The 25,765-nt window shown below is 37.5% G+C and overlaps 3 protein-coding genes across 3 annotated transcripts; all 3 read left to right on the top strand.

The window, feature by feature from the left end:
* The first annotated feature begins 570 nt into the window (after positions 1–570).
* Positions 571–12,588, top strand: LOC135639665 (uncharacterized). Its single transcript, XM_065153519.1, has 6 exons — positions 571–677; positions 7,978–8,063; positions 8,159–9,694; positions 9,795–10,007; positions 10,076–10,200; positions 11,698–12,588. The coding sequence occupies exons 1-6, from the start codon at positions 675–677 to the stop codon at positions 12,261–12,263; spliced, it is 2,529 nt and encodes an 842-aa protein (XP_065009591.1). The 5' UTR covers positions 571–674; the 3' UTR covers positions 12,264–12,588.
* Positions 12,589–14,648: 2,060 nt separating this feature from the next.
* Positions 14,649–18,244, top strand: LOC135585877 (probable Histone-lysine N-methyltransferase ATXR5). The gene is made up of 6 exons (XM_065155488.1): positions 14,649–15,216; positions 15,315–15,392; positions 16,989–17,212; positions 17,306–17,406; positions 17,488–17,700; positions 17,932–18,244. Exons 1-6 carry the CDS (start codon positions 14,664–14,666, stop codon positions 18,089–18,091), a joined length of 1,329 nt encoding a protein of 442 aa, XP_065011560.1. The 5' UTR covers positions 14,649–14,663; the 3' UTR covers positions 18,092–18,244.
* A 5,838-nt stretch (positions 18,245–24,082) lies between these two features.
* On the top strand, positions 24,083–25,117 carry LOC135641430 (transcription repressor OFP3-like). Its single transcript, XM_065156789.1, has one exon. It carries the CDS (start codon positions 24,083–24,085, stop codon positions 25,115–25,117), a length of 1,035 nt encoding a protein of 344 aa, XP_065012861.1.
* Positions 25,118–25,765: the final 648 nt, after the last annotated feature.

Here is a 25,765-nt window from a genome sequence, read left to right as displayed (position 1 = left end):
ATTTCTTAAAACTATAAGTTTTTTGAGAAAATTTTGTTCAAAAATCTTTCTATTCCTAGAGAAAAATGATTATAAAAGTATTTTCTTTCTAAAAAAAGATCAATCCTAATTTAATACGTAATTCTTTCTCAAACAGCAACTAATCAAATTATACACATTCCTAAATTTGGAAGAAAATACAATGAAAGCATACGAGAGAGAAAAAGTTACAGAACGGTAAGTATGCCGAGAATGCAAACAAATCGTACTAAGAACATTGTTTGATATCCGACTCCTGGACGGAGCGTCCGCTTCATGCGGTGCAAGATCTTTCAAGAAAGATTTGATTAGAATAGAAGGGGTAAACCCCGCCATCGAAGGGTGAATTGGGAATCCTAAGCGCACGTCAACGAAATGCGAAGAAATCGATTACCGTTCCGAAACGGTTACGGTTTTGCCATCAGCCGTTCGATTGACAGCTGTTCGACATGCGACCCCGAAACGGCGTTATGGGGCCCACTGTCACCGTCACGTCCGCTCTTTTAGAATCGGTCTCTGACACCGCTTCGCTACCTCACCGCCTCTCGCAGGGCCAATTTAAACCGTCCCTCCCACTTTTTTCGGTTTTGTTTGTTCTCCTTCCCCTTGTTTCTTGGGTTTCTCCGAGGCTTTCCATCTTACTGGGTGGCAGAGCCATGGTAAGTACCAGTTGTTTTCGATTTTTGATCCGGGTATGTGTTATTGTAGTTTCTACATGTTTCTTGGGGTTTCGATTTTCACATCTTGTGGGGTTCTCTGTGGCGCATTCGTCGAGTGGTTTGATCGTCCAAGGGTTTTTCCTGTTTCTTTGACTCCTCAACAAAGAAAAAAAAGAAGAAAAAGAAAAAGAGAGTTAGTGAAAACAACAGGAAAGTGGCAAGACTTTTCTCTCTCTAACTCTTGGTTTAGTAATTTAAAATCTATTGTTCGTTCCTAATAGGAATCTGTTTTGTGGGCATCGGATGATTGATTGAGATGTTGCCACTGTGAAGCAAAGCGGAAGTAACTCTAGCGGTCCTTATTGTTTAATGGTGGAATAAATTTAGATCGTCGGGGTTAGAGAAGCAAACTAGGATCGGTTTTTTTTTGAAGAGGGATATGAATCTTTGGATAATAATGTAATACAAGATCATCTTTAACTGAGTCGACTTGCCGATGTGCCAAAATCTTGATTCAAACAACTAAAAATAATATTAGTTTGATGACAATACTAGATTTTACGGGGGTTTGAAATCAATTTTTTATCCTTAAATTATTGGTATTTTTGGTGGTATGCTAACTTAAGGGTTAATTGTTCAAAAGCTAATCTATTAATATTTATGTACAAAAATATCCTTGATTTAAACTCAATCCCAAGAAGACTTGTTAGATGAAAGCGAGGAAGCTTATGAGCTTGGAGATGCAAATAAGGAATAAAAGCCTATAAATAGATGTTGTTAGTCTTAAGGTCACTATAATATCTTTGAGTTCCTTTTTGTCATTTTTCACTTTTCAAACATTTTATTTTACATTTTTGTAATATATCCTTTTTAGCCTTTTTATCTTATATTTTTATTGGAGAATATTTTTAATGTAAAAAAATTTTGAAGATGGAATTATGGTTCTAAAACTTGTTTTAGGAGAGGATGTTTTGAATGCCATGAGTGCTTGAAAACTTAGATGGTATCTATAATGGAAAACTTATTTGAAAAATATTTGAATGATTATATAGGGGTGCATAGGTGGTTTTGATCAAGGTATGCAATACCGTATCGTACCGATGTTTCGAGGTTGGTTCGATATGGTATGATACCATGTATCGAGCGGTATGTCAGAGCGTATCGAGCAATATACTTAATTTAGGTGTAAAACCCTTCGAAAATACCTGAAAATAAAAAAAAAAAGGATATGATTTTTAAGTTAAAAATAAATATATTAATAACATAAGTTTAGCAAAATCAATGTAAATTAAGTAAGAATAGTATGACATATCTTTTTCGGGTTTTGAAGAATATCTTGTGTAAGGTTCGTATTTCAGTCCATTACGGATTGTCCTTATGTAAACATACCTTTTAATTAGAAGGTTCTTTCTCTTAATCTTTCCAAATTAGTCTCGATTCAATTCATATATCGTCGTTTTGTAGAGTTTATGGGAGCACAAATGTGAGAAAAAAAGAGTTTGAGATTATTTTAGAGAGTATGGAAATGTAATGGAGTGAAATAGGGGAGAAGAAGGGTTTAAATACTATGAGAAAGGGCTCCAACGATCGAGAGAAGAAGGGTTTAAATACTATGAGAAAGGGCTCCAACGGTCAATTCGACTGTTGGAGCACTGTATCACTATTACTGAGTGGTTTTAAATATTTCTTCCTCTTACAGTAGCACTGTAGCACGTTCCGTCTGGCAGCGGGCGATACCATTCGAAATTGTATACCTTGGTCAAGGTATGCAATACTATACTGTATCGGTGTTTCGAGGTTGGCTCAGTACGGTACGGTACCGTGTACCAAGCGGTATGCCAGAGCGTACCGAGCAGTACACCAAATTTAGGTGTAAAACCCTCTGAAAATACCTGAAAAAAAAGTTAGTATAGGTTTTTAAGTTAGAAATAAATATAGTGATAACGTATGTTTAGCAAAATCAATGTAAATTAGGTAAGAATAATATCACATATCTTTTTCAGGCATTGAAGAATATCTTGTGCAAGGTTCGTATTTCAGTCCATTACGCATTGTCCTTTTGTAAACATACATCTTGATTAGAAAGCTCTTCCTCTTAATCTTCCTAAATTAACCTCGATTCAATTCATAAATCATTGTTTTGTAGAGTTTAAGAGAGCACAAATGTGAGAAAAAAAGAGTTTGAGATAATTTAAGAGAGTATGAAAATGTAATGGAGTGAAATAGGGGAGAAGAAGGGTTTAAATACTATGAGAAATGGCTCCAACGGTCAATTCGACCGTTGGAGCCCTATATCATTGTTACCGAGCGGTTTTAAATATTTCTTCCTCTTACTGTAGCACTGTAGCACTACTACAGTGTAGCACTGTAGCACGTTCCGTCCGGTAACGAGCGATCCATGTATCGGTATGCCATCGGATCGGTACGTATCGCCCGTACTGGACGGCACCATTTGAAATAACATACCTTAGTTTTGATTATAGGGAGAGTAATAAAGATGGTGATATGATTTTGAATTTTGTTACCTTGTATGATCCCAGAATGGTAAATATTTGCTTCAAGAAGAGAGATGAATATTTAGTTACTCGTAAGAGTGGTCATAACTATAATTAGAAAGATTTCTTTCTCACTAGATAGATATAGGAAGTTATATGTAAGAATCATAAAGTTATATTCGGCGAAAGCTTGACGAGCCAACATAGATTGATGGTGTGAGATATTTGTTGTAGTAAATGGAAGAAGAAAAAGATAGTAAAAAATTTATTAGGACTAGATGAAATTGTAAAAATAATAATGTAATGATTTTTAAGAATAGGATGAAAAGGGAGATACTTTGACTTAGATGGGATAATGTTAATATTATTTGTCTACAATGGCCAATAAGATTAGGTGCTTAAAAAAGATCCTTGGTAGAGGTGCCTTTTTTAGATTGACTTAGTGGTGGTGTGAGGAAGTTCAAAGAGTAATTATTATTAAAAGATAATGTTTAAAGATTATTGAATTATAAATAAAAAGAAGAAATTAAAATTTTTTATGGAATCTAAAAAAAGGCTTAGAGAGTTGTTAGTTTGATAAGATATATAGTTTATGATTATTTTTATGACAAATTAGGTACTAAAGACAGAGAAAAAGATGTATAGGTAGTATAAAATATAGTAAAGATGAATATTATGACAAATTAGTTGTTTTAGCCTAATATTACCATGTTACATCTTAAGGACATGTTTTATTGATTTAATGCTCTCTTTGATGGAAATTTTATAAACTAGTTGATGTAGGACAACCTTGATGGGAATGCTTAATATGAAGAGAGAAATGGTTGGGTGAATAATAAATAAAAAATTTAAAATAAAGAGAGAGAGGAGGCGAGAGAAATTTGATATGTTGAAATATTAATTTAAGCAATAAAGAACAAAGATGGGGTTTAATCAGAGACCCATACCATCAAGGAGCACTTTAACATTTTTATGGCTGACTTAAAGATTGGTTTATGGGTCTTCGTTGTGAGTTGATTGAGGAGGGGAGAGGAGATGAATGCAGGGGATAATCATGGGCTCACTCTAAGTCTTTCGACTCATATTGAGGCAAAAGATGTGGCCTTGTACCATTCTCACAATTTGTGGGAAAGAAAATTATTATTTATTAAAAAATAGATGATCCCATTCAAGGTTCGTCGTATTGCGATGTAACACTCGATACAGGTGGTATGTACCGGTTTGATAGGGGATCAATATGGGTGGTACATTGATACACCCCACTATACCATATGTCGATACACTTAGTATAGATTGGTACATATGTACTGATAGCTGGTCGGTACATCGTAAGGATCGGTAAGGTGAACCATGATCCCATTATAATGCTCGGTGGCTTGGCCTCTTTATGTAGTCCATAAATACAAGAAGGAATGAAAGTAACAAATAAGGAAGAAAATAAAAATCAATCAAGATGATTTAATACATTGTATCTGGTCATCTATTAAGAAGATTAGATTCTAAAATATTTTTGTAAAGTAATATTCCTTATTTGTGCATGGTGTTCTTCCTTTCTTGCAACATAATGATTTCATCGAATCATCTTCTTTCTTTGTGCATGATGCTCTTCTTTTCTTGTAAGATGATTCTTGTAATATTCTTTGTGCATGTCTTTCTTGGAAGTAAGATACTAATTGTGCAGGATGTTATCATGTGGTAACCATAAAATATCAATTGAACCTAAACTTGAGTTCACCAGCAATCCAAAGTTTCACGTATTCGGAATGTAGTTTGATTTTCATAAACTCTCCCTGGCTTGAAAGCATTCATCTCCGATAATGTGATGAGGCAAAAATGATTGTAGAGTTCAGGGTTGAGTTGTTGGAGTTCTTTTGTGATCCATGTGCAGTCTGAATCTGATTGCCTTTTCCATTTGATAATAAATCTCTGATATCTCCTATTACGAGTGTTGACTTGTTCGTCTAGGATATCCTCTATTTTCTCTTTTTTTTTCTCTCTTTTAAGTGGGTATAGTTGGAGAAGGCATTATGGGTTGTGGTGGTGACAAGGTGAAAGGTTGGGTACTTGGGAAGTGAGGTGGAGTATGATCTTGTGGTTCTTTATAGGGTGTCAAATCTTCAATATTGATAACTCGAGTAATACTAAGATCTGGTGGAAGGTCAAGTTTATAAACGTTGGAACAGATTTTTGAATGCTTTTGTAAGGACCAGAGTTTTTGGCATGAAGCTTTTTCAAGGTTCCTCGTGAAAATCTCTCGAGTTAGACTCTCATCATTACCATGCTGTCCTCAAATTCTTGTGACTTGTGATTAACATCTATAGTAGACTTGTATACTTTATTACTTAATCTTTTTGCGAATCTCATTATGTAAGTCATGGAGGTGTTTAGCAAAGGATTTAGTAGGTTCATTAACAGTCTTTTCTTTTTCATCTGGATGTCTAGTGGTTAGATCACTAAATTGATTTTGATTGGAGGCAACTTTGGAAGTTTTCAGAAGCTTATTATTTTTACTGATCCTATGTGTGCAAAATTCCCGGACTTGAGAATTGAACCTTATAGGGACATGAACTTTGAGATATTGCTCATACTCAAAAGGCCATATTATATGCATGTTCCAAAGAGTCAATAACATATTTCTCTTTCCTAATTTCAAGTTTTAGTCCAGTGCAAAATTGTGAAATAGTTTGATGAGTCGTCTCTTGAATGTCATATTTAACCATCAGTTCATCAAACTTCTTATAATTTTAAGCAACAGACATTGTTTTGATACAAGGTTTGAAGTTGATCCATTAAATGCTCTTGGTAGGATATAGGGATATATTTTTTTTTAGTTTTTCTTTTGTTTCATCCCCATTTCTATCGAAGTTTGTCTTGAACATTGAATTTCTTTTTCAATATTGGTTCAGTGGAGTTTGGGTTAACACGTGACTTTCATTTTTGCAAAGCGTACTTGGTGATCCTTTGACATGTCATGCCAATTGAAATAGTCATCCATGTCAGACACCAACCTACCATCGAACCAAGTTGCTTTTGCTTTGACTATTTTTCTGATGTCATAATCAATATTCCTAAAATTGTGTCTATTGTGACCCTGATGATTTTGGTAGTTCTCCAACATGTCCAAGTTGTGCATGTATCATGATGGTGCAAGTAGTGAAGCACAAGGTCTTTTATATGCTCTTTCGGGTCTGTACTCAAAATGTTGAGTTATTTCTATAGTGATTTCTAGTACTATTTTTTTTTTAATGTGATTTTTCCTTCACTCCAGCTCTTGATTTGTCTCGATATGATTTAAGCTATCATAATCGTGAGTTGGATTTAGGACAAGGTTCTAAATTTTGAATGATACTGCCCATACCGTGCGGTACGTACCGGACAGTCAGTAGACTGGTACGCGGACCACCCGCTACTAGGAGAAACACTTGATATAGCCTGTATCAGACGATACGGGGATGTATTGGGTGGTAACAATTGATTTTGACTGTGACCGATCGCTACCAAGCTGTATCAGCTTGGCTACGGCGCGGGACGAAGAAGCGTCGAGGGAGAAGGAAGAAGAAAGAGAGAGCGTTCGAAGAAGAGGGAGAATCGGGAGAACCTCAACTCGTCCCAATCCGGTGTTGCCCTCCCTCGATGATCCTGATCCATGGGGTAACGGCCAGGCAGCAGCTAGAGCAGTGGAAGAGGTAGTCTCCTTTATCGCCTCGTCTGCGATTCTGCAGCTTCGTCTTTGTCGAACGCTAGAGACGTTTACGGCCTTTAACGTCTTCACCGCCTTCTTCGCTGAACGCCACAAATAAGGAGATGGAGATCATGTTCTTCTCCTCGTCTGAGGTGACGAGAAGAGGAGGCGACGTCGTCGAGGCAGCGTATGCCTCCTTTTTAGATTTTTTAATATAATATAATATATATATACACAAATATATATATATATATATATATATATATATATATATATATATATATATATATATATATATATATATATATATATATATATATATATATATATATATATATATATATATATATATATATACATACATGTATATAGACCATAAATACAAGAAGAAAGGGAATTGACAAATAAGAAAAAAAAGTAAAAATACATCAGGATCATTTAATACATTGTATCTGAAGAGAAGATAAGATTCTAAAATATTATTGTGGAATAATCTTCCTTCTTTGTGCATGATGTTCTTCCTTTCTTGCAAGATAATGATTCTATATGATTATCTTTCTTCTTTGTGTATGATGCTCTTCCTTTCTTGCAAGGTGATGATTCTTGCAATATTCTTTCTTATTGATTTTTGCCTTCTACTTTATTGTCAATCTAGGAAATAAGTAACTAATTATACATGATGTTGTCACGTGACAACCCAAAAATGTCAATTGAACCCAAACCCGAGTTCACCATCAATCTAAAGTGATTTGATTTGGTCCTTTTTCTTTTAACGTCTTCAAAATGTAGTCTAATTTCCATAACTAGTTTATTGGTCAGTTTGTTAAAATACTTGTGGATGGTTCGGGATACTCCATCAGATGCAACCACCATTATACCACCATGTATTTATATGACTGTTGAGGAGACATGCCTAAGGGCTCTAATAAGCGTGTTAAGGATATGGGTGGGGGACTTTGTGATACCACCCGTGTGTGGGTTATTTTATTAGAATATTTTTAGCCTTTAAGAATCTGAGAAGAATTTTTTGGTAAGGGGTTTGTGATTTTATGACTGACATTCCTCATCTGTGACACTTCTTCACATTTATCATATAAAATGTATTATATTGTTGACTATGTAGGTACTTGTTTGCCAGACGTGTGGCGTGCCAGGTTACACCGAGCTTCTAATATACTGCAATATGTGTAAGAGTTCTGCCGAACACCGGTATGCTATCATGATACACAATTATATGGCTTCTCGGATAATGTACCTTCTTTAAATCTTGACATTTTCCATTTATATTGATGTGGTTGCTGCAGATATTGCTTGGACATATTGCCTTCTTATCATGAAGAGGTTAGTTGGTCATGTGATCTGTGCAAGCCTAGGCCTTCCAAGGTTGAGCTAGAGATACTACACAGAAGCACGAGGAAGTTAAAGTGTAAAAAAATTAGGAAAAGATGTCAGATTACCATTGCTGCCCCACAATTTGCCCCACCTCAGAAGCAACCCCATTATAAGAAAAGTCCTGCCACAGTACACGGACAAGCGAGTATCAGGAAGTCACCAGCTAGTTTGTTGCAGAAGGAAGTTGATGATTTGTCCCAGTCATTCAGAGTGCAACTAAAGGACAAAAAATTGAAGAAGAGGAGAAGATTGGTAATACCGGTGGATGACCAATTAGTTGAAGATATTCAGACTAACAATGTGGAAGCAAAATATGAAAATACTCTTACCGCTCCGAAACACGATTCACCCCAGAAGCGACAGGAATATGTTCCTCACAGTCATGTTCACATGGAAAACAATGGTGATTCCACAGTAAATGGAAAATGGAACAGGCCATCAGATAGTTTGCTCCAGAAGAAAGTTGTCGATTTGTCACAGTCATTTGGAATTCAATTTGAGCGCAAAAACTTGAAGAGAAGAAGAATGATATTACCAGAGGATGACCAGTTAGATGGAGATGTTCTAAATAACAGTGCTGTTAATGAGAGACTTTTGGAAGCAAGATATGAGAATACTGTTATTGCTCCAAAAGTTGCTTCACCAGAAAACCTGCATCAATATATTACTTGCACTCATAGTGTTCAGAATGGAACTTGTGCTGGTGCCACAGTAAAATCAAACAGGTCAACAAATAGTTTGTCGCAGAAGGAAGTTGATGATCTGTTCCAATCAATTAGAATGCAATCTGAGGAGAAAAACTTGAGGATGCGGAGGACAAGATTGATATTACTTGAGGGTGAGCAGTTAGGTCAAGAAGCACAGACTAACAATGCAGTTAATAAGAGACTCACGGAAGTAAGATATGACAAAACTGTTACGGCCATAAAAGCTGCTTCACCAGGGAAGCCACATCAATTTGTTTACAAGGAAAATCATGCTGGTCCTTCAGAAGATGGAATATCAAACAGGTCAACAGATAATTTGTTGCAGAAGAAAGTTGTTGATCCATTCAAGTCATTTAGAATGCAACTAGGGAGGAAAAACTTGAGGATGCAGAGTAGAAGATTGATGTTACTGGAGGATGACCAGTTAGATGAAGATGTTCAGATTAACAATGAGGCTAATGAGGGACATTTAAAAGCAGAGAAGTCAGTGAATGTATCTAGCGAGCTTTCTGATGGCAGGTTCTTGAAAAAAATGAGGGGATTACCTAATGAGTGCCTGCTAGATGAAGAGGTTCATATAAACAGTACTGGTCAAAATTCCCCAATTAGTGGCCCTTTGCAACTTCATCCAACCTTGCAAGTAGAAGAACATACTCCTGGAAGAAAATTGATATGCAGTTTGGCTTCCAGTTATGAGCCTTATAATTTACCTGCACAACCAATTAGAAATCACATTTGGAGGTTAGAGTTGTCTGGTTGTATTGCCTAATTTGCAGCTTTTTCAGTATTCTTCTGTTTCTTCCACCTAGCTTTTTTTGTAATATTACAATGTGGCTTTCAGGGGCCACTTTCATGTATGCAACAAGGAACTTGGTCCATTTACGGCTCATATTTCAAGTAAAGCATGTGAGAAAGTCTGGAACATTGCAAAAAAGTTACCAGCAGTCTTACAAATGACAAAGCTCTCAAGGTTGGATTCATGGCCTAAAAGTTTCAAGACTTCACCACCAAATGATGAGAGCATTGCCCTCTATTTCTTTGCGCAAGATGCTAGGTACAGACATTTTACTGATGTTGCTCCCTTATCAATGCGTACTAATTCTTCATGCAATTGTGTTTCAGAGTGGGAGCAATGCTTGATGAACTATTATGTGAGATCACTAAAAAGGATTTTGTCTTGAAGGTTAAACATGATGAGGCAGAGCTGCTTGCATTCTCCTCGATTGTACTGCCGGAAAGTTATCGTAGTAAGTCTCCCTTCAAGCATGATGGTATTTGTAAATCTAAAAGAGATGCTATATCTGAGTTAGAGATCAGAAGTCAATCTAAAACTTATACACTAAAGCTTTAGATCTAGTCCATGTTTTCATCTAGGAATATTTAAAAATATAATGGTCTTACAGTCTGATTCGTGCGAGGGATTTTGTTTATTCCCTCTTTGAGTACAAAATGTTCTATAAGTGCAGTGTTTGGTTATTCAAAACAAAATAAACAAGTAATGAGAATGTTGAAATGGATGTTATTAGAATCGATAAAATCTTGCATTTGCTAATATCTATGGTTGGTTCCTATATTGTATACAATAATAAATGGCTATTAACTGGTTTTGACATACCAAAGAAGATCTCTTAGTAGTCACAAGGAAACAGGAAACTTTTGTTTGAAACAATGACAAAACATTGGAAAACCCTTGATTTGGTTGATGATACGCCAATAGATGGCTAATTAGTATTCTTTTAATGTGGAAGACCTACTTATTCTTTTATTGGTATGTACCTGTGCACCACTAAGGATGGATGATTCATGTACACAAGGTCTTTAATTTCGAATAATACCGCCCGTATCGGGCGGTACATATCGGTCCGCCAGCAAACTGGTACACGGATCACTTGCAACTAGACGGTACTGTCGATTGGGGCTATTTCTGCCCCTGACAGTGACTGAGGGAGAAGAAAGAAAGGGAGAAGGGTGGTGTTAAGCGAGGGAAGAAAGAAAAGGGAGAAGGAGAGGAAAACCTAGAGATTGATGTCGCTCTCCCTCCTTATCTATCGACGACTTCCCTCGGCGCGAGGAGAAGAGAGGTGACGTCGCCTTGGCTTTTTGCTCATGTGGGGAGAAGAAGGTTTCTTCTCCCCACGCGCCAAAAAGGGCCATGAGGTTGTCGGTTTTTTTTTATATATATACCGAGCTGTGTACCGAATTGTATCTCTCGGTATATAGTATCATACTGTGCCAAGCGAGTCTTGAAACTTCGGTACGTTCTTCTCCCCACGCGCCAAAAAGGGCGACGAGGTCATCGGTATTTTTTTAATACATATACCAAGCGGTATATCGAATTGTATCGCTCGGTATACAGTATTGTACCATACCAAGCGAGTCTCGAAATTCCGGTACGGTACAAAATTTCATTCCTTGCATGTACATTCAACATTTGAATGCTACCATTGCTTTTGCTTTTTTTTTATTTTATCTTGTGGCTCCATATAACTAAACTAATTTTTAATCTTGTATTTAGGTTGTTATATGTTGTGCCACTAAAGTTTTTGGATTGGGTTTTTGGATTGGATGTCCGACATCACCCATCTTGATGTGGATCAGGTTTTTTTAGCTGATCCATCAGATTAGGATCAAATCAGATTTCTCAGACTGATTTAACTTCATATATTTTGTTTACACCCGACTCCAGTGCTTGTTTTTTAGATTGCTCTGATGATGTTAGCTGATGATATTTCATATTCATGTAGAATTTCAAGAAAAATACTTTTTGTGGGCGGTTTTTAGAAGGCGACAAGGTGCAGTGTCTTGTGCACCAGCCGAATGTTCTCCTAGTTATGATGAAATCACAGAAGAGAAAGAGCGGGCACCATACTTAACACATGCAACAAAGAAAGAGTCTGATGATATTGCTGAAAATTGTATTGTTGCAGATAAGTTGGTGGGGAACTCAAATAATTCTGAAGAAAAACTAGATGAATGCCATGATAGAAATGCATGTTTGTTGCCTTCAGGAAAGCAAATTCCACTTAATTGTGAGTACCCTTCCGGGGAACAGATTGTGAGTGACTGTGAAATGGCACAACCCAGTAATGGTTGCAAAGATTGTCACCAAGAACTATTTACTTTCAACTTCGATCATGACGAGGGGACCACCAATTACCCCATGAGCTTATTTCCAGAACAAGGTGAAGACATGGCTTTAACTTCTAGGATAAGAGGAAGCGATTCATTAGACCTCAAACTGGGGTATAGCTGGTCGACTTGTGATGATGCACATTTAAAAGACATGTTCAATAGTGATTCACTCACTTAGTTACCACTGGATGGTGCCCTGTTTGTGCAACAATGTTTCTTACAAAAGTTCAAGAACCGATATCAAAATGGCGCCTTAGCAACATGCCACGTTGCGGTTCACCTGGGAAAATATAGAACAGTTTTGCACTTGTGCTTTTCAATCTGCAAATTTTTGAGACCACTTTTGGTGTCAGTTCTCAAGCTTTGACATTTTACTTCAATAACCATTGTAAATATCTGTCTGTTGTATTTTATGACGTCATATTGATATATTCGATCTCATGTAAGTAACCATTTTGAATATATATCTTACATGTCTTGTGTCATTTCTAGTATCATGTTAGTCCAAACCTGTTGTAACCCATCCCCTCTTGGTTACTCTCACAGTTGTGCAACTGTGTCTTTGCTTTTTTGTGCTGGAGAGCTTATCGGTTGCTTAGAGAGGTAAAGAAAAAAGTGTCTTCTAGGATCAGGGATTTATTTTGGGATTATGTAAAAAATAATGATCTAGGTAAAATGTTTCAGCGGTTCTGGTTCTTGAATCCTGATGTTTGAAACTTGTAGAATTATGTTTGCCATGATGATAGAGGTCACTTGTACTTTTGAGAGTTTATAGAGCATTTGGAAACAGCTTCTGTTTTGATTTGGCAACTCCATATGTTATTGCATATAAGTTTTGAGGGCTAAGATTAGTTGGAATATGTGAGATTTACCTCTTGTTTGTTTGTAAACTTCAGTGATTTATTTTGGAGTTATGTAAAGCATGATCTAGGTAAATTGCTTCAGCAGTCCTGGTTACAGCTTCTATTTTGATTTGGCAACTCCACATGTTATTGCATTTAATTCTTTAGGGCTAAAGTTTGTTGGAATCTATGAGATTTGCCTATTATTTTTGTTGTCAAATTTATGATTGAATCAAATTTTAAAATCGATTGGATCTCCGAATGCACATTCCACTCTTGATAATTAATTTAATGCAAAAGCAAAATTTAGGAGAAGAATCATATGCGGACATGATTAGTACAACATTGTGCATTATTGAGGAATTGACTGGTAATATGTTTTGGAAATATGGGCTTTTTGCCATTTACCACTGGATTCTTGAAATCTCGTATGTATCGTCAATCCCAATATTTTGGAAATATGGACTTTCGATCTTTAATGACATGAGACTATCCTCTTGGAATAATTATTTTCATCTCATATATATGAATATTTTCAATATAGTATATTTTGTTAATATACTTGTATCAGTCAAAAACAAGTGGAATACATTACAGATTGCCATTGAACTCTTGAATCAGATAAACAAAAGATTGATGATCCTTGGGTCAGATGTTTGATATGTTATGTAACATTAATTCTGTGAACAATATAAAATTAAATATGAATTGATTCAACTTGCAACCTATAAGTTCATACATATCAAAATGCAGTCAGCTTAGCACAAATTACCTTATAGGTATCCGAATTTGTTTAAATGTGTTGGAATTACGTTTTTAACCTCAAGAAAAGTTGATATTTCATAGGTTTATTTATAGTAAATTCTCTTTTATCATTTATTCCTAAATTTAGATTGCGTCTCTGATTAAATGTGTGTGATTAATTTGGAAAGCATTTCAGGTATGAAATAAATGGGTTCTTTTACAAACAGAGAGGTTATTCTAACTCTCTCTCTCTCTCTCTCTCTCTCTCTCTCTCTCTCTCTATATATATATATATATATATATATATATATATATATATAGAAGTGGTGGGGCCATGGTTTGTTGCAGCTGGAGGAAGGATGTATGAAGATTTGCATTTGGGTACTTAATAATCTTGCCTTATATTAATTCATTTGTTAGTTGAAGAATTGAGTGCTATATTTAATTGAAATAATTAAATTTAGTGTAGTATCTGTTCTGTAATCATAATTCATCCTCCTATCCTATGAATACTTAACATGTTTGTGGTTCCTATTGCACCTATTATTATTGGTATCCATTTCATATCTAATAATTGACATGAATACAAATATGAAATGTTCAATATTTAATTCCGATTAATGATGCCACTTTGCACCAGCAAATCTTTTTCTTAAAAAAGAAAAAGCCTCATTCATTTTCTCTATAATTAAGTTAATCAGGAAATAAATCAACGAGAAAAGACATTACAATAATGATATTAGAACTGACGCCTTCTCCACTCGTCGCCACGTGGGCGTTGACCTAGTCAGCCCGCAACAAAGACCGAATAGTCCTCCGCCAACCCCCCCCCCCGATTCTTGGCTCGGAGATACCGGAACGGCCGCTTAGAACCGTCGAATATTCGCGTCACGCGAAGATCACAGGATCCAACGGTTAGGGCCTCACTTTCCGACCAGGAATGGTTTCGTCTTTCCACTTTACACGCGTAAGTTAGCTGATCCAACCTCGTGATGCCACGTCACTTTAAAGTGCGCCGTCCGTCTCCCTGCCTCCCAACTCCCGCGAGCTTCCCTTCCCGTCTCTCGCTCCATTTCGCCCCTTTTCCTCCCTCCAGCCTCCCTCGGAGCCACGGCGCTTCTGTAGATTTCGTTCAACGCCGATCGGACGGTGAGGATTCAGTCCCCCGATACTCCATCGATCGCCCTCCCCGCCGTCCACCTCATTCCTCCATGTCTCCGCCATCCGGCCCCGTGGCCGACAGCCCATCGCCGGCGAACTGCTCCGTCCGAAAGCGGACGGCGGCGCCGCCTCCCCCGCCTCCGAAGAAGTACCGGTCCATGGCGGAGATAATGCGGGTGGCGAAGCCCTCCGTCCCTGTCACCGGCGAGTACTACTCGGACCTCCGCTGTGAGGAATGCCGGTCCGGCGATCGCGACGAGGAGATGATCCTGTGTGACCGTTGCGACCGCGGGTACCACCTCTACTGCCTCCGGCCTATCGCCGTTAGGGTTCCGTCGGGGCCTTGGTTCTGCCCTAGCTGTGGTGGAGAGAGACAATTTAGAAGTATATCAACATTAGCATTTACTATTAACCGCTCTATAATATGATTTTAATGAAGAAAATGGTGAGTTTATTGTTCGTGTTCTGTTCGAGGATGGTAGGGTTTCCGATGATGCAGACAAAGATTATCGATTTTTTTCGGATTCAGGGAACCGAGGAGAAAAGTGGCCACTCCCAAGGTGATTGTACATGTTAGTTTATTCTCAATTATAATCTTGTTGTTGATCCATTCTTGTTAATTTAGATGCTTAGTTTGTTCATGTAGAGTTAAAATTTGAAAATTGCTTGGGCATTGATTTTCTCATGACCATGTTTCTTTTTCCTCGACAATGTATATTCTATGATCAGATACCACATTTTGCATATTTTGACATAATTGAAGATTAATCCTTGGTATATCATGTGTTTTTTTTATTTGTGTTTCTACAAAATAGTCGCAGCCATCAGGAGATAATTATCTTTTGATTGTAATCAAAATGAGCTGGAGAATGAAGATGACTCATAGGAGACTAGTAAAAATGTTCATTGTAGATGATGATGCGGAATGAAATGTGAAAATGACCATATATTCTTGATGATGAATAAGGGGATCAGATCTTGACGTGCAGAGGTGACAAGGATGCAGGTGGACCCAAATCGAAGCAGCAGGTGGCACACCTTGATTGCAAGTTGAGATTATTCGCTGGTGGACAAAATTACTCATCAATTTGAGAGAGAGATAGAAGAGAAAATGTTTAAGGAATTAAGTGTCCATCCAAAGAAATCCTCTTTTTCTATCCATTTAGTCATACGAAACAGTCCCTTATGATTAAGTTGTTTCTTATAAATCTTCAAATGATTCAACTGCATCACATCTCAAGGAAACTATGTTTGTAAAATTATGTGCATAAAACAAAGAAAGAAAGATCTATTGTTACAAGATGCCACGTAGTGCTGAATGAGTAAGTTAGTACTTTGAAGAAAACCAGTGGAGTATTGTGACGATGCATGTGATTTTCTCTGAACTAGTAGTTTTTCTTTCTAGAACAAGCTAGCCATTTTTTAATGAGATAAAATAGAGGATGAGTTCATGAATAGTCAGAATTCTCTTCTGAAATCACTTTTGGTAATGCTAGCGGCCTAGCACGGAGATGCTGCCAGTCTACAGCATGTGCTTGTGCTTTTGGTTACCTCCAATTTTATGACTAGCCCCTGGGTTTCATATGTTTCGGAAGTCTTCAGTTTATGACCAATCTCTTATTGTTGCTCTTGTCCTGACTCCATCGGCTTCCACAACCGTAATCTCATATGATTACGGCCCCTCATTTAACACCATGTGCTGCAAACTTTGTAAATTATCTTCGAGCTATTTTTATGTATGAAAGCTGATCCATAACTTTTACATGTTGAAATGGCTACTGAAACTCCACTTTTTTTGCAAGTTCAGAATTAGATTTGTGATCCTTCTCTTTTTTTATTTGAATCTGGAGCTGGAATCGGTTCCCAATATATAATTTAACATAATATTGTGCAGACCACATCATCAGGAACCAAGGACACATGATATCATAGGACTTCAAGGTGTACCTGATATGAAATTTTCTCAATCACATCTTGCCCTTCTCCATATACATTACTTGTTGTAGCAACCTTGCCCTCTTACTTGCTTATATGGATATTTCTGTCAGAAATCATTACCTCTATGCATGTAGAGTTTGCAGAAATTTTTAGCATCTTGCATGTTTGAAAGTTATCTTTGTCGTATTGCAATAAGATTGTCAAACCAATTTGTATAGATGGAAGAAAGCGCAAGAGAAGTTCCTTAGTTATGTACAAGAAGAGGAGGAGAATATTGCCGTTCACTCCAACTGAAAATTCAGCTAGGAGACTTGAACAAATGAGTTCTCTTGCCACTGCACTAATAGCAATGCATATGAAATTTAGTAATGAGCTGACTTACATGCCTAGAATGGCCCCTAAATCTGCTAATCAAGCAAATTTAGAGAAGGATGGCATGCAGGTTTAGAAACTTTCTTTCTTCTATTTTTCAAAAATCTTCTCTTCATCCTTTTTTACAGATGAATTTTAATGCTTGCTTTCGACGTTCTTTAAGGTACTACCAAAGGAAGATAAAGAAACACTAGAGCTCTGCAGATCAATGTACAAAAGAGGGGAATGTCCTCCTCTCTTAGTTGTTTTTGATCCGCTTGAAGGGTACTTTCCCTTGATCTAATTGTACCTTGTTTTAGTTGGAAAATTGTTTAGACAGATGATGAATAATTGTAGTGAATGCAGATTCACTGTACAAGCTGATGGTCCTATAAAGGATATGACACTTGTAACCGAGTATACTGGCGATGTGGACTACTTGAAAAACCGGGAACATGATGATTGTGATAGCATGATGACCCTTCTTCTAGCAAAAGACCCCTCTGATAGCCTAGTTGTTTGTCCCGATAAACGTGGAAACATTGCTCGTTTCATTAATGGCATTAACAATCACTCCAGGTATGCTCTTATCTTGATTCCTTGTCTGTATCATGGAAAATTTGTAATATATTAACATCAGAGTACTCGCATTATGCTTACATTACTGTCACTCGTGTGCGTTAGCTTTAAGATCTTGCTTAAGTCTAGATATTACTTTTGGATATTTCATGCCAACGATTTCAATTCTCATTATAAGACTATATCCAGAACCTGTGACTTATTATGCTTGAAACTCTCAATAATTTGCAGGGATGGTAGGAAGAAGGAGAACCTTAAATGTGTAAGGTATGATGTAAACGGTGAGTGCCGAGTCTTATTGGTTGCTTGCCGTGATATATGTAGTGGAGAACGGCTATATTATGATTACAATGGATACGAGCAAGAATACCCTACTCACAATTTTGTTTGACAATCTCGGCAACCTCATTAACAAATACACTTTAACCTCTTCTTTGAGATTGGGTGAGTAGGGATCAATTTTTGGCAGACAGCTTTTGGTCCTTTCTCGGCGAAGCTCTCCAATTTTGTAGCTTCACGATTAAAGTTCTGATTCCATGTAGTGTTTTCCCATCTTTAAGATATGGGTTAAGCAACATGAGCATTTAAAAGTTTGATTTGTTTCTTGGCTATTGTTATACAAGGAATATTTTTGTTCTACCAAAAATTCATACAATGTTGCTGAAACTTCAAAAGCAATTCAATCTATACTTGTGTCATTTCACTTGGTTCCCTCTCTCCATCTCCAAAATTTTGTTAAGAAGATGCAGAATTAGAGAAGGTTGTAGTTGTCTGAAATGTTAAAAAAATAATGATAATTTGAAGTCCTTTTGATGTATGATCCGAGTAAGAAAAGTTATCCATGGATAGAATTAAAAGATACAACATGACAATCATTGGATTGAGCCTCATATGAACTATATTAGTGATTTTGAGTTATCTTGATCCTTGATCAAGTACTAAAATTGAGGATCAAGTAATGAAACTCTTAAGCATAGGAGATTTTAATACCTCCCCCCCCCCCCCCGAGTAAGAAAGACTACCCATGGATAGGGCTAGAAGATAGGCCATGTGTAAAAGCTAATAGTGGTCTATGTTGGTCCTTGACTAGGATATGAAGCTATTATATGTCAAAGATTATAATACATCAATTTCATATCACATAGGATGGAAAAAAAATAACTTGAATAAATTAATAAGGCTAAATTGATCTACTATATTTAACAATCATGATAGATGGAATTACATGAAAGTATTGATAGGCTACGTCTCACCTGCATCACGTTAGAGTTTGATTTTAGGACACTTGCATGACGTTAAAGTTTGATTTTAGGATAACATTGAGTTTTAATAAGGATGTCAAGCCATAAAGACAATATAACATCCAAAATATATCCTATTTATTAATGATTTATGCTCAATAAATTAGTAGTCGATTATCCATCGGCCTAATCATAATAATATTCTTCTATTAAAATTAAATTTTGGAGTGTTTAGAATTCACTATCCTCCTCTTATATTTTTTAGTCATTTTAAAAGATCGGATAAGTAAAAAATAATAATACTGATATTATAAGATATCAATTCAATCACGAACAATTCAATTGATTCCGTAAGGCCACAAAGGTGGATCCATTTATATTTTCTAGAAATAATGAGTTGTGGTTTGCTTCACTCGTCATATACTTACAACAATATATAGAGTTCTACGTTGAAGCGAGAAGGAGAGGTGACTTCTGGTGATATCCAATATATGGATCCATCGGAACTTATTGGAACAACATCACTGGAATTTGTACATTCCTTGCTGTCTTCCCACCATAATATTTCTCGCCAACATTGTCTCAAAAATAGTAGGGTTAAAGTCTATTTTAGCTCTTGTAGTTTTGGTTATGAACCACTTAAGCCCTTATAGTTTACTCGTATAAAAAATAATCTCTATATTTTAAAAAACGTAGCATATAAGTCCCTCCCGTCAAGTCTGAGTTAACAGACATTAGAGTTTGCTTACGTGACATGTTGACTCACAATAAATCATTAATATAATGACACGTGTAATTTAGGGTTAAAGTCAATTTTAGTCTATGTCGATTTGGCCATGGACCAGTTAAGCTCTTATGGTTTATTTATGTTTAAAATAACCCTTATATTTTTAAAAACATAGAATATAAATTCCTCCCATTAAATCTGAGTTAACTAACGTTTATGTAGCATGCTGACTCACAATAAATCATTAATCTAATGACACATGTAATTTAAGTTTTTTTAAAAAATTGAGACCACCATTAATGGCGAGAGGAGACGTCATCGTGGAAGCAACTACCAGTAGTAGCACTGAGCCGCTGCTGCCCAATAAGGCGTCATATACATGCTGCCTCTCCTACATTGACGATGAGCTTAGAAGCTTTCGGTCTTGCCTTAAGTGGATGTGCGTCGATCAATCCAACGCTAGGCATGCAGTAGTCTCTTGGTCCCTCCTCCTAGGCGTCTTCATCCCCATTGCCTCCCGCTTCGTCCTCTCTTACGCCCCCACCCACTGCACCTATGATGTGGTGGTTTAGCTCTCCCTCACCTCCGTCTTTGCCTCTCCGCCTTCGTTCGTCGCTACGGTCTCCGTTGCTTCCTCTTCCTCGACAAGATGAACCTTAACCCTTTTTAAAACTTAAACTACACGTGTCATTATATTAATGGTTTATTGTGAGTCAACATACCATATAAGCAGACTCTAACATCTGTTAACTCAGACTTAACGGGAGGGGATTATATGTTACGTTTTAAAAAATGTAAGGATTATTTTGTACACGAGTAAACTATAAGGGCTTAAGTGATCCATGGCCAAAACCACAGGGGCTAAAATGGACCTTAACCCTTTTTTAAACTTAAATTACATGTATCATTATATTAATGATTTATTGTGAGTCAGCATGTCACGTAAGTAGACTCTAACGTCTGTTAACTCATACTTATCGGGAGGAGCATGTTATGTTTTTTAAAATATAGGGGTTATTTTAGATACGAGTAAACAATAAAGACTTAAGTGGTCCATGACAAAAAACCACAAAGGTTAACCTAAATAGAAAGCAATTCAAGAATGCACCACTTTTGTACCTTGCGAGAGAGAACAAAACCCCAACTGTGTTTGAGTTGGATTGTTCAGATAAGTTGATATTGGTGTTGTGATTGATGAACATATCATCGACGACATTTATTTTTGGTAGATGGGAGTTTACTTTTGGGCAATCTCTAAATTCTTAGTCAAGAGGAAAAAAATTTGTATATAAAAAAAGAATATTAAATGCAATTTCGGTAATGTTAGTTAAAAGTCACAATAGATGCATTATACATTTTTTTTATAAAAAGAAATTATCTTTATTTTCCTTGGATTGATCATTCAATGAGGATTGGGATGAGGATATTAAAACGAATGTATGAGCTTAGTGAAAAGATCAAATAAAAAAGGTTTTTTATGACAAGAATCATGAGGGAAGATTCTAATCAGCAAAGGCAGTGTTAAGCACTTTGCATATCATTATGGGAAGATAGTGTAAGTTGACCACATTATAAGGGTGGAAGAAACTGAAACAATCTCTATTCTTTTCTAAGGTATTCTTGTCCCTCTGATGGATCAATAGGAATATATTCTCGGATAAACTTGTGCATGGCATTATTGTCAGATTTAAATTATGTATCTGACAAAGTCAAGTAGTGTCATGTTATTAGGTATCATTTGGTTGGAGAGCAAGGAGAAGAAACTTCAAATAAATCAATTGCTATTGCAGTGAGAATTTGAGAGAGAAATGGAAAGAAAGGAGTTACAAAACAAAAGACAGTTGCAGAACCACAGATATCCTAAATTACAACACAATGATCACAAGTCATTGGTAGAAGAAGAAAGGAAGATGCTATTAGTCCTAGCAATAAAATATTGTGCTGAGTTTGCTATCAGAGAGCATCTTGATCTCTCTCCAGCCACAATTGTTTCTCCAAATGAAGGTAACCCTTAATTTCCATAGGATCTCCCAATCCACATAGGCATATTAATCTCTCTGTAGATTCCACTGGAATCCACCTGCAAATTTATCTTGATTTTTCTCATGAACTCCCTTTCAATATCTTTCTTCCATGTACAGTGAATTGATATTTTGATCTTATCCTCTGAAGCCTCCAAATTCAGACAATGAAGGGATATAAAATGCAAAGAATAGCTGTGAGGACGAATTTTACAAGATTATATCTCCCCTGAACAAAACAAGGTTCATTTTCAAAGTCAGTCTATGCAGCATAAGCAACCTCAACATAGAGTGTCTTAGAGAAAAGCTGAGTTGCAGATATAATGGTATCTCGGAAATCACTTCAAGATGGTCTTAGGTTAAGAAATATAATGCTGTAAGCTTTCTGGGGAAATTAAAGATGTCACTTGCTGAGCTTCTCTTCAGCATTCAGATCATCCAAATATTTCGAGTTTGATTCAGCATTCTCAGTAGGGAGAAGATTTCTCTCTTGGTACCATAATTTAGACCTTGAAGCTTCTGGCTTTCAACCAAGACTTGGGAATAAGGCCCTAGTTTTGCCAACCAAATAGCAATTGACCACCTTAATTGTAGTCATTATATACAGTTCATGTTGTCAAATCAGATCCTTGGGTTGGCAAATCCAATGCCTTTTGGATGAGGAAATTGTTACAACTCCTCCAGATTTCCAACAAAATTCGCAGGGTATGCTTGTTAAGAATACTAAATGAAGTAGAGAATGGGCATGAACATGAAATACCAACCATATCTAGATCAGAGTGAATGAATGAGCCTGTGAAGGTTTTGGCCTCCTCGTGGAACTCTGGAATTAACAGCATCAAGTTACCTTGGATTACTCTCAGAATGGGAATCTGAAACCAAGGAATCCAATATACTCTGTGGGTCTCTACTGCATCTGTCATCTTCCTAATTCCAAAGCAACATAATCATGACATGCTTAATGCTATCATCATAGAATCGAATCCAAGTACTGTACCCCTTTTGGCACCAGTAGATTTCCTTCCTCCTTGATAGTTAACTGACACCATCCTGGTGTTTGATAGCGAATGAGCAACTCAATTGATATTGGCTACATGGATTGAATGATCTTTGTATCAGGGTGCATTAAAAGTTGTTTGTCTCATCCAAATTCCGCAAAATCATATCCACATTTTGCCATTGTTTTGTTTTCATAGATAGTTGGGATTCTCTCAATGGAGAAGATATGAAAATTTTCTATAGAATTTCTAAACTTATGTGAAAAATTTATATATCTTAAACTTTATATTGACTATTTTTCTAAATTTATTGTTATCCAATTCAAATCTTTGTCATGGATTGTGAGTTGTAATATTTGTGCAATATTGATTCTTTATTTAGATTTTTTTTTACGTCATACATTTGCAAAGAATTGTGTCATAGATGGTTGTGTATTGTGACGAGAGTTTGATCGTCGCTTATAATCATACTCATGAATCAGGGTGATTATTCTTGAATCATTGAATGATTGATACGACAAAGATATAACATGTAAGTGTATCGAGATTAGTCCGATCTATGATCGATGCTCTTATCAATTTGAATATTATTTATAAATATACCCAGAGGAATATTTTATAATCATTTAAACTAAAATATGAAATGAAAATATCAAAACCCAGACTTATAAGTTAATAAATCATCCCTTAGTTTTGCTAAAACAAAAAAAATAAACAAAATTAACTTTTGTCACATCTCCTTTTCAAGTCTCGGAAACAAAAGACAAAGTGTTCTCTTTGCCTGGTTAGGAAGGGAAGGAGCCTTTGTCTGTGTGCCATCCGATAAATAACAATGTTGCATGTACTGATCACCAAAATTTGCAGATGGCCTCCTCCATCCAAGAACAAGTATGATTGTGTTGCTTCATGATCAAGACAAGAAGAATCCAAACCGCCACCCTTCTTCTCTTTCATCTCTTCACCTTTTACTTCCCCCCATTGTTTCTATAAACCCACCAGAGTATCAGCTCACATACAATTCTCGTCTTCCCTATTTATCTCCCTCCTCCTCCTCCTCCCTTCCGCACTTACCACTGAGCCATTTACTACTCGTCTTTCCTCTACATATCCTGTCTCCACGTTTCGTTTGCAGCAAAGTAAGCAGTAGCTTAGCTTAGCTTTTATGCTATCCTTGTAGGTAGTAGTTGCTGTTTTTTTCTGGTAGTCACTGCGGAATTAGGCAAAATGGCAGGAGGAGGGAGGAAGATGAAGTCTTAATTTCCACCGGTGCTTTCTTGTATTCCTAATTAGAACGTCATATTGAGTTCAGAAGACTAGACTCCTTCCTTGGCTTCCATTTCATTGTTGTGGGAGACATTATTCTCTTCCTCGGGTTGATTCTGGTTTCACAAGCTGATGGGAAAGAACAGGTTCAAGCTCTCTGACATGCTGCCGTATGCTTGGTTCTACAAGCTCAAGTTCATGAGCCTCAGAGGAAGAAGAGATCACAGCATGTCACAGTCCACCAAGAGAAGCCAGCCTGCACCCACGCCCTTGCCGCCTCCACAGACAAGGATCCTCCCCAGCAGAGCCTCATGCTATGTCTCCAGCAGATCACAAGAAGAGAAGTCCATCGAGCCACCAAGGAAATCCAAGAGGAGGAGCAGAAGAGAGACCGTGGCGGATCCCAGCAACAACATCAAGCTGGTCACCTCCTCCGTCTCTGCCGGCTGCAGCTGCAGGGTGTGGAAGACCGAGTCCATCTCTGTGTTCCCTGCGCGGGCGGCCGCTCCCGAGAGCCCGCCGCACCTGCGAGACCCCTACGTCGATCGTGATCACGGATATCCGTGCAACACCAACGCCATCGATCGGCTCAGCTTCGATCGTGTCGCCTCGTGGTCACGCTTCGACTGCAGGTTCACCTCCTCCGCCAGCGACATCACCATCGACGTGGGCCGCAGAGCCTCCGACGAGCTCTCGGAGTTGGAACTCCCTCCGATCGCCACAAAGCCCAGCAAGGACGAATCTGACCCGACAAAATTCCAAGACAAAACTGTGGTGGGAAAGGTGGTGAGCCATCGCAACGCTTCAGCAAAGAGGTCATCGCCGGGGCTTCACCGGCTCCGGACGCGAGGAAACTCCCCGCGGCTGGCCTGCAAGAAGCTTCGACCTCGCTGCAACCGGAGGAGCGGCACGTCGACAGCGCCGGCGGCGATGCAGAAAGGCAAGGGCTTATCCGGCAGCTTTGCAGTCGTCAAATCGTCGTCGGACCCTCAGAGGGACTTCAGGGACTCCATGGTGGAGATGATAGTGGAGAACAACATCCGGGCATCGAAAGATTTGGAAGAACTGCTCGCCTGCTATCTGTCTCTGAATTCCGACGAGTACCACGGTGTGATCGTCGCGGTGTTCGAGCAAATTTGGTTTGAACTGACAAGCTTAAATCTGTAGTATTACTGTACCGAAGAGTGATTCCACAACATTATATATACATAATAGCTCTGAATTATGAGTTCATCCCTATCATTGCTAATGTAAACAAAGATTACAATGAACAAACACAGATTCGATTTCAAGCAAATGGCATGGAAAGCTCTGCCACATTATTCCTCATGGCCATGCAGTTTCCTCCGACGCTGCACCAAAACGACAAGTTCATGTTTGATGGAAGGTACCCCACCCCACAAGCACGATGAAGGACACAAGATCTTAAATTGCAGATCTAATTGTAGTCCATGAGACCACTGGATCTTTACCTTGGTCTCGCTACTAACCAGGTGAAACAGAGGTGAGCAAAAAAGAAGAAAGGACAGTGGATTTAGAACCTTCAGATAATTCTGAATCCTGCGTACCATTTGCAATGCAGACAAGAAACATACTATTAGGTGAGATCTGACAAGATTTTAAATCAGGGAACAGTAAAGGAAGCACTGAGATCTGTCAAGAATCTAATACACTATGCAGAGGCTTCAGATGTCATTCATTTATTGTTCGTTTGGGATCTTAATTGTTGTTCATCAGCAGTCCTTACGGAGGTGATAGCTTTGAAACATCAACCGATTCATTTAATGTTCTTTTGGGATCTTAATTGTTGTTCAT

Source organism: Musa acuminata, chromosome BXJ3-6 (genome assembly GCF_036884655.1).
Source record: "Musa acuminata AAA Group cultivar baxijiao chromosome BXJ3-6, Cavendish_Baxijiao_AAA, whole genome shotgun sequence".
Taxonomy (NCBI): domain Eukaryota; kingdom Viridiplantae; phylum Streptophyta; class Magnoliopsida; order Zingiberales; family Musaceae; genus Musa; species Musa acuminata.
The sequence above is the reverse complement of the archived record's forward strand: the minus strand, read 5'-3'. Positions and strand labels throughout refer to the sequence as shown.

What these genes read in the sequence shown, in the direction of transcription:
- LOC135639665 (XM_065153519.1), top strand. An exon ending in AAGAGTTCTGCCGAACACCG is followed by an intron (nt 8,064 to 8,158) that starts GTATGCTATCAT and finishes TGGTTGCTGCAG; the next exon opens with ATATTGCTTGGACATATTGC. An exon ending in ATTAGAAATCACATTTGGAG is followed by an intron (nt 9,695 to 9,794) that starts GTTAGAGTTGTC and finishes TGTGGCTTTCAG; the next exon opens with GGGCCACTTTCATGTATGCA.
- LOC135585877 (XM_065155488.1), top strand. Translation starts at nt 14,664, where the DNA reads ATGCCACGTCACTTTAAAGTGCGCCGTCCGTCTCCCTGCCTCCCAACT. An exon ending in TGGAGAGAGACAATTTAGAA is followed by an intron (nt 15,217 to 15,314) that starts GTATATCAACAT and finishes CGAGGATGGTAG; the next exon opens with GGTTTCCGATGATGCAGACA. An exon ending in TAGAGAAGGATGGCATGCAG is followed by an intron (nt 17,213 to 17,305) that starts GTTTAGAAACTT and finishes ACGTTCTTTAAG; the next exon opens with GTACTACCAAAGGAAGATAA.
- LOC135641430 (XM_065156789.1), top strand. Translation starts at nt 24,083, where the DNA reads ATGGGAAAGAACAGGTTCAAGCTCTCTGACATGCTGCCGTATGCTTGG.